Raw genomic sequence first — 8,209 nt, forward strand, 5'->3', positions numbered from 1 at the left:
CGGGTCCAATTTCACGCTCATTCCACACGAGTAGCCAGGCTGGGCGTCAGATTTATGACTTTCAAGTCATCTGGAAGGGATGAGATGGTGTAAGCAAAAGTTGACAAATACATGTACAATTTCAGTGCATAAATTATGAAAGGAGAGAGATTCATAAAGAGTCAAACTCACTGACAATAACATCAACTTCAAACCTCCCCAAAAGACGATCCACAATCAAACGAATAATGTTCCCCAGGCATTCAGGGTTGAGGTCATCTAGAATGGGAAAGGTGAGTCAATCAAAATCTTGTCAAACATTTAGTGACGGAATATACAGGGTGCAAGAATCTTACTTGTAGAAGCTGTCTTCTGTGCTTTTATGCCCACAGCGATCATCAACAGGCAAAACCACCTGTAAGGCATTTGAAAAATGATTTAAATGAAGACAAGTCAAATGTTTGCATCATATAGGACTCTTCTAGGCCTGCTACTAACCCTGATCCAAGAAAATGACCCATTGTAGAACAGCCCTAGTTTGTTTTTGATCAAATACACGACTACAGCCATGCCCTATATTTGACCAACCCTATACCCTATAGTTCCTGCACCTCACATTTATACTTATATAGTAGCACAACATGTGACACTCATAATTGCTTATCTGCCCATCAATTGTGGGCCAGACAATCACCATGCAGGATTTAAGGAGTAGGCCTAATATTCATTGAGAAAACGAAACATTCAACGATGCAGGCCAAATATTCACAGATTTTTTTTTTAAACAAGGCATTAAAAAGACATTTGCCACACTTAATCATAAGACTAAAATCACCCCCATATCCGATGCCCCTCCCATCTCGGAGATTGAAGTAAACCCTTGCTTGGTTATGGACCACAAAATCCTCGCGCCGTTTCTATTGGTGCGTTCTTGTCGGAGTAGCGGACTGCGTGTAAGCAGCCTGCTGCACTCCCTGTCCGATCGTTATTGCGGGCGCGCACCGAGCACTAACAACGATTCGATTTAGGGATAATTAATTATGAAGCATGGGACTACTACGTATTTGGAGATGAGAATAATCCGAAAATCACTACCCGGAAAGTTATTTTAATGGAAAGAACGGGCACAGGAACAGGTATGTTTTATGTATTATTATTATTTTGAACTTATTGGGGAGCCCATCATGTCGATTTGTTTGAAGATGCTTGCCTAATATAGAATATAATATAACATAATTTATTGCCTACATTGTAGTGAGAAACGGAAATTGACTCAAGTCTAATTGGTATAAAAGAGAAAAATAAATCAATTATAGCCTAAATAAAAAAAATAGTAGCCTATCAGGTTTAATTTGACAGAACAAAGTTACAGCCGCCATTCAAGAATAACCTAAATAAAATAAACGCACTACTGTTGCTGCTTAGGGTAGTCTCATTCTTTAACCGTTCAATGTCTGATAAAGGGGTCTATAATAACACTTGTCGAAATAGTTTGTTGTACGCAAAAATTAAGATATATATTTTTTAATAATTGCTCGATGTAAGGTCCCATTTCATCCTGTTGTCAAATCCCATTTCTCTGGTGCTGAGGACCTGTAATTCGATTCCCTTGGTGAAACCTAGTACTTTAGTAGCCTGCTTGAGGAAGTGATAGTACTGAACCACCATTCAATGCCTATGAACATACCACACACCCACCCTACTCTGATATTCTTCCCATTGATGCTAGCCATTGTATGTGGATATAAACATTGGTGGCCTCAGGGCAGATATTTTGAATGGTGTTGTTATATATTATTGGTTTTAAAGCCGTCAAATGTGTCCTAGGACTATTCATGCAACCTGGTCAGAGTATTATTCTGTACTTCAATCTGAAACACTCCATTTAGTATGACATGTTACTTTACTTATGGTATGTATTCATTTGTGGCTGTCCATCACCCATTTCGTATGATATGTTACAAATTACAATTAATATAATATGTTACGAATTAGCAAAAGGTACAATATGTTACGATTTTGAAAAAAGTATGATATGTTACGAATTCTAGCTAGGTGGCTAACGTTGGCTAGTGGGCTAACGTTAGCTAGGCAGGGGTTAGGTTTAGGTTAAAGGGTTAAGGTTAGCTAACAGTAGTTCAAATGTAGTAAGTAGTTGAAAAGTTGCTAATTACCTAAAGCTGTCTGTGATGAGATTCGAACTTGCAACCTTTAGGTTACTAGATGTTCGTATTATACGTATACCCATCCAACCTGACTAACCATTCTACTTTCGTTTTTACCTTAAGTAACCATCTGTCTTATGTAACCATACCAAACGTAACATATCATACTAATTTCAGTGTCTCGGATTTACATGTACTATGTTACGTCTAGTCTATGACACCAGGCTGATTCAAGAGGACAGATTGTTTATACAGAAAATGGGTCATTCTATGTGAATTCAGTCACTTTCTGACTACACCCTTTTTTATTTGAACAAATCCTTCCATACATGTTTGCCCATGGGAGAAGTGGTCATAAAGTGACATTTTGGACCTGAATACCAAAACAAGATGAGGTGCTCAAAGTTTCCCCATTTTGCATACCCCACCCTACCATGAGACATCGATGTTTTCATTACTGAAAATTATAAACAGTTTAGTTTGATATCATTTGAAAGCTTACCAAAGGTTTGAAATACAGAATAATACTCTGACCAGGTTGCATGAATAGCATTCCTAGGACACATTTGACGGCTTTTAAAACCAATAATATATACTGAAAAAAGTTTTGTAATAAATAATTATGTGTAAACTCAGATTTGTCTAATTTTCACATACGCTATATATACAAAAGCATGTGGACACCCCTTCAAATTAGTGGATTCGGGCTATTTCAGCCACACCCGTTGCTGACAGGTGTATAACATTGAGCACACTGCAATGCAATCTCCATAGACAAACATTGGCAGTAGAATGGCCTTAATAAAGAGCTCAGTGACGTTCAACATGGCACTGTCATAGGATACCACCTTTCCAACAAGTCAGTTCGTCAAATGTCTGCCCTGCTAGAGCTGCCCCGGTCAACTGTAAGTGCTGTTATTGTGAAGTAGAAACGTCTAGGAGCAACACCGGCTCAGCCGCGAAGTGGTAGGCCACACAAGCTCACAGAACGGGACCGCCCAATGCCTGGCGCATAAAAGTTGTTTGTCCTCGGTTGCAACACTCACTACAGAGTTCCAAACTGCCTTTGCCTTTCCAAACTGTCAGCACAAGAACTGTTCGTCGGGAGCTTCATGAAACTGGTTTCCATGGCCGAGCAGCCACACACAAGCCTAAGATCACCATGCGCAATGCCAAGCGTCGCCTGGAGTGGTGTAAAGCTCGCCGCCATTGGACTCTGGAGTAGTGGAAATGCGTTCTCTGGAGTGATGAATCACAGTTAACCATCTGGCAGTCCAACGGACAAATCTGAGTTTTGGCGGATGCCAAGAGAACGCTACCTGCCCCAATGTATTGTGACAACTGATACGTTTGGTGGAGGAGGATAATGGTCTGGGGCTGCTTTTCATGGTTCAGGCTAGGCCCTTTAGTTCCAGTGAAGGGAAATATGTTTTTAAATTTTATTTTATTGAATATTAAAACATACAATCTACCTGCAGTGAAGCCGCTCAACATTTACATTACATTCAGTCATCTAGCAGACACTCCCATCCAGAGCGACCCACAGGAGCAACCAGGGTCAAGCGCCCCACCCATGGGCACGTCGAACAGATCTCCCACCAAGTCAAATCGGGGAGCCGGACCAGCAACCTATTGGCCACTGGCCCAAGCTCCAAACAGCCAGGCCACCAACCATCCAAGATCCCCCAACAGTTCCCGAGAGCTGCCCCTCCACCCACCTTTGGAATGAATTGGAACGTCAACTCCGAGCCAGGCCTATTCGCCCAACATCAGTGCCCGACCTCACTAATGCTCTTGTGGCTGAATGGAAGCAAGTTCCCGCAGCAATGTTCCAACATCTAGTGGAAAGCCTTCCCAGAAGAATAGAAGCTGTTATAGCAGCAAAGGGGGGACCAACTCCATATTAATGCCCATGATTTTGGAGTGAGATGTTCGATGAGCAGGTGTCCACATACTTTTGGTCATGTAGTGTATCTTAAACCCTATTTTACATGTTCTGAGTTGTTTGTGTTGTGCATTTCATGGCTGAGACAGCATAGGCTACTCTTGAATACACAGTGGGTGTCATGGGGCGGCAGGTAGCTTAGTGGTTAAGCGCGTTGTGCCAGTAACTGAAAGGTCGCTGGTTCTAATCCCCGAGTCAACTAGGTGAAAAATCTGTCTGTGCCCTTGAGCAAGGCACTTAACCCTAATTGCCCCTGTAAGTCGCTCTGGATAAGATGGTAAAAATGTCAATCATAGAAAGGGAATTCATAGAATGGACCTATCCCTTCATACCACTGCAATTTAGATGATACACAATTGAATTGACATTTTAACTTCCAATTACTACCAGAAAGATATCCACCCACCGTCAAATGTCAACTTGAATGGGAATGTATATTTTATTATCTATATATCTATGTTTCAATAGGTTTCCTATGGAAAATGTACAGTTTAATTGAAGACAATGGATATTCCCACTCATGTGGTCCTCTGTAGCTCAGCTGGTAGAGCACGGCGCTTGTAACGCCAAGGTAGTGGGTTCGATCCCCGGGACCACCCATACACAAAAATGTATGCACGCATGACTGTAAGTCGCTTTGGATAAAAGCGTCTGCTAAATGGCATATTATAAGTCAACATTATCTGATGTGTGGACCTCCAACCATCTTTGTGGTACCATTTTTTTCAATTTTATTGACATTTTAGTACATTTATCAGCCAAACCATGACACCAATCAAAGAACATGCTGTGTCTCAACCGATGGTGGGCACAAACACTCTGATGCTTTTAGATAATTGATGTTAAAGACATTTTTATACAAATGTCTTTTTTTTATTCAAGAAATTATCAAATTGTTTGACAATCCTGTTTGTAGGCTTTCAAATTATATCAAAATCATCCGTTTATCTTTTTCAATGATGAAGAGATGGATGTCTAATGGTAGGGTGCGGTGTGCAAAATGAGTCAACTTTGAGCACCTCTATCTCCTAAATGTTTTGGCATTCAGGCCCTAAAAGTCACGTTCTGACCACTTTTACCAGGGGCAAACATGTATGGAAGGTTTTGTTCAAATCAAAAGGGGTGCAGTCAGTAAGTCATTGATATCATATGGAACAACCCTATTCCTTATACTTAAAATGGGTGGTAGAATGACAATTGATAGTTGGAATGTTTCTCCTCTTCATAGATGGACCGTTGAGCCTTAACCTCACCACTAGCCACCGGAGGCTGATCATCCCAAACTACAATTCCCACCAGCACTTCTCCCTCCATGCCCATGTGGCCTATGGCTCATCATCACCAACATGGGATATGGGCAAGTCCTCCACCGATGCGGAAATGAGGAAGACCAGGTATACCTCAACGTGGGAGGTGTCCGGCACGAGGTGGCAGAGGAGACGCTGCTCCGCTTCCCCCACACACGCCTGGGCCGTCTGCTACACTGCCGGAGCGAGGACGCCATCCTGGAGCTCTGCGACGACTACAGTGCCACCGAGCGCGAGTACTACTTTGACCGCAACCCCCACATCTTCATCAGCGTGATCAACTTCTACCGCACGGGCCGCATCCACATGATGGAGGAGGTGTGCGTCTTCTCCTTCAGCCAGGAGATTGAGTACTGGGGCATACAGGAGCTCCACTTAGGGGAGTGCTGCAGCAACTGGTTCCAGGAGCGCAAGGAGTACATCGAGGACTGCGACTGGGACATCCAAAGCGACGACGTGCAGCCGCCCAGCTTGGACTCGTCCTTCGAGGAGCTCTCAGCCCTGGACAAGGACCTGGAGAAGTTCAAGGGGGCGTGGTGTGCCGAGGTGCGGAGCTACGTGTGGATAAGGCTGGAGGACCCCGGTCATTCACTCTCGTCCAAGATCATCGCTGTGGCCTCGCTGAGCGTGGTGCTCACCTCCATCGTGGCCATGTGCGTCCACAGCATGCCCGAGTTTCAGATCGTGGACGAGAACGAGAGGCACATCGAGGACCCCGTGCTGGCCATCCTGGAGGTGGTCTGCATCGTCTGCTTCTCGGCCGAGTTCATAATCCGATTGATCGTAGCCCCCTCCCCCAGGAAGTTCCTCAGCAACACCCTGAACATCATCGACGTGGCCTCCATCCTGCCCTTCTACATCACGCTGGCCTTTGAGACGGCGGATGAGGAGAATGAGAACCTGGAGAACGTGGGCAAGGTGGTGCAGGTCCTCCGGCTGATGCGCGTCTTCAGGATCCTTAAATTGGCGCGCCATTCGGTGGGTCTGCGTGCGCTTGGCGCCACGGTCCGCCACAGCTACCACGAGGTGGGCCTGCTGCTCCTCTTCCTCTCTGTGGGCATCTCCATCTTCTCTGTGCTCATCTACTCGGCAGAGAAAGAGGAGGAGGACACCGAGCTGGGCACCATTCCCATGGGCTGGTGGTGGGCCACCATCACCATGACCACCGTGGGCTACGGTGACACCTGCCCGGTGACGTTGCTGGGGAAGCTGGTGGCCACCCTGTGCATCCTCTGCGGCTTGCTGGTGGTCGCCTTGCCTATCACCATAATCTTCAACAAGTTTTCCAAGTACTACCAGAGGAACAAAGCCATTGAGGAGGGCCTGTGTCTGAGTCAGCAGGCGTCCGAGAGACATGACCTGGAGCTCACTAACCATAACATCAGAGAACTCTGCGCCCAGAGTCTGGGCGTGTACCCTTTCATGGGCGGCCTCGCATTCAAGAACAGTGAAAGTAGTGGTGGGGACGATACGGACGCCTCCAGCCTACAGGACATAGAGGAGGTGTGTGACACAGACACTCTGGACAATGGGGCAGCGAAATTAAGCTTGAGGCTTTAGAAAGCTCAGTACACCTCAAAGGACCAAGCTCTCCATGTTAACTCTTAATGTCTTCCGTGCATGGCTGACTCTAGACTTTAACAACACTGTGGCCATGGGATTTTTTTATATTCTGATAAATATATCCCTGAAATGAGAGGGCTTGGATCCCACTTATAAAGGTTTGAATGTAATTCGTCTGTTGGGCAAGATATTGCAACGTTGCATGCATATGTTAAGGAATTTACATTATATCGTACAGATTTGTCCGCTCAAAAGTTCAGTAAAGGTTTACATATGCAAAGAAAAACTAAATTGATTTGAGAAAATCAAGAGATTCAGATTTGATGTTTCACCCTCTGCATGAACAAAAACACATAAGACAAGTCATCAATCATAGGTAGTGGATCATACTTTGGGACCACAGTAACTGTAGATAAAGAGACTGAAATTACCTCTCTACAAAACCTCACGTGCTATAAGCTCTGATATACAGGCCCTTTGATTAGAAAGTCATTGAAACATTGTCTTAGAAATGTATGTTGGCATGCTAGCTCCCTGGGTTAGGCCGTATGGACATACTAATCAAATAAAGTCAGACCTGCGAAAGCTGATGAATTATGTCTCTTTATTGTGACATCGATCGGAGCCTTTGCTTCATTCATTTAGTTCATCGATGGACTAGGAATGTACACAATTTCATTGCGAAATACGTATTCCCTTCAAATTAGTGGTTACACTTAGCGGTACAGTAAATCAACTTCGGGATCAGAATAAAAGTCATAAAGCGGGTGGTAAAAAAAAACCTGTTCAACTCCTAGTCAATACATTTATGTTCTTGACTCCTTGTAAGTTTCTCTGGCTTCTGATTTCCTGTCATGTGTCATCTTCTCTGGATGGATGAGCTGCTGTCCCAGTAGAACAGAAATGTGGGAAATGTGCCCAAACCTCTGTTGGGCATATTTATGTAGTAGCCATTGTTGTGTTCTCCAGGCCATAAGAACCATGGTATGGTGCAATGAGCAAGTTAACTGGATCCCAGAAACGGAAAAGGATTCTGTCAAGATGATGCCCCTCTCCCTCAGTAGACATTGCTTTGCTGAAAATAATAATTAGGCTACATGTATTTATGTAATTAGCATGTTTTAGTTACATAATCAATTTCAGACTTTTGGGGGTGATTTTGCAGGAAATGTTAAATAAACTACATGACCAAAAGTATGTGGACACCTGCTTGTCGAACATCTCATTCCAAAATCATGGGCATTAATATG

The 8,209-nt window shown here is 44.0% G+C and overlaps 1 protein-coding gene across 1 annotated transcript; it reads left to right on the forward strand.

The window, feature by feature from the left end:
- Positions 1-949: 949 nt before the first annotated feature.
- LOC121552421 (potassium voltage-gated channel subfamily S member 3-like) lies at positions 950-7,540 on the forward strand. The gene is made up of 2 exons (XM_041865349.2): positions 950-1,115; positions 5,318-7,540. The coding sequence occupies exon 2, from the start codon at positions 5,436-5,438 to the stop codon at positions 6,954-6,956; it is 1,521 nt and encodes a 506-aa protein (XP_041721283.1). The 5' UTR covers positions 950-1,115; positions 5,318-5,435; the 3' UTR covers positions 6,957-7,540.
- Positions 7,541-8,209: the final 669 nt, after the last annotated feature.

This window comes from Coregonus clupeaformis, chromosome 36 (genome assembly GCF_020615455.1).
Source record: "Coregonus clupeaformis isolate EN_2021a chromosome 36, ASM2061545v1, whole genome shotgun sequence".
In the NCBI taxonomy this organism is placed as follows: domain Eukaryota; kingdom Metazoa; phylum Chordata; class Actinopteri; order Salmoniformes; family Salmonidae; genus Coregonus; species Coregonus clupeaformis.

Bases quoted from the DNA above. Each gene is read 5' to 3' on its own strand.
- LOC121552421 (XM_041865349.2), top strand. From the start codon at position 5,436: ATGGGATATGGGCAAGTCCTCCACCGATGCGGAAATGAGGAAGACCAG.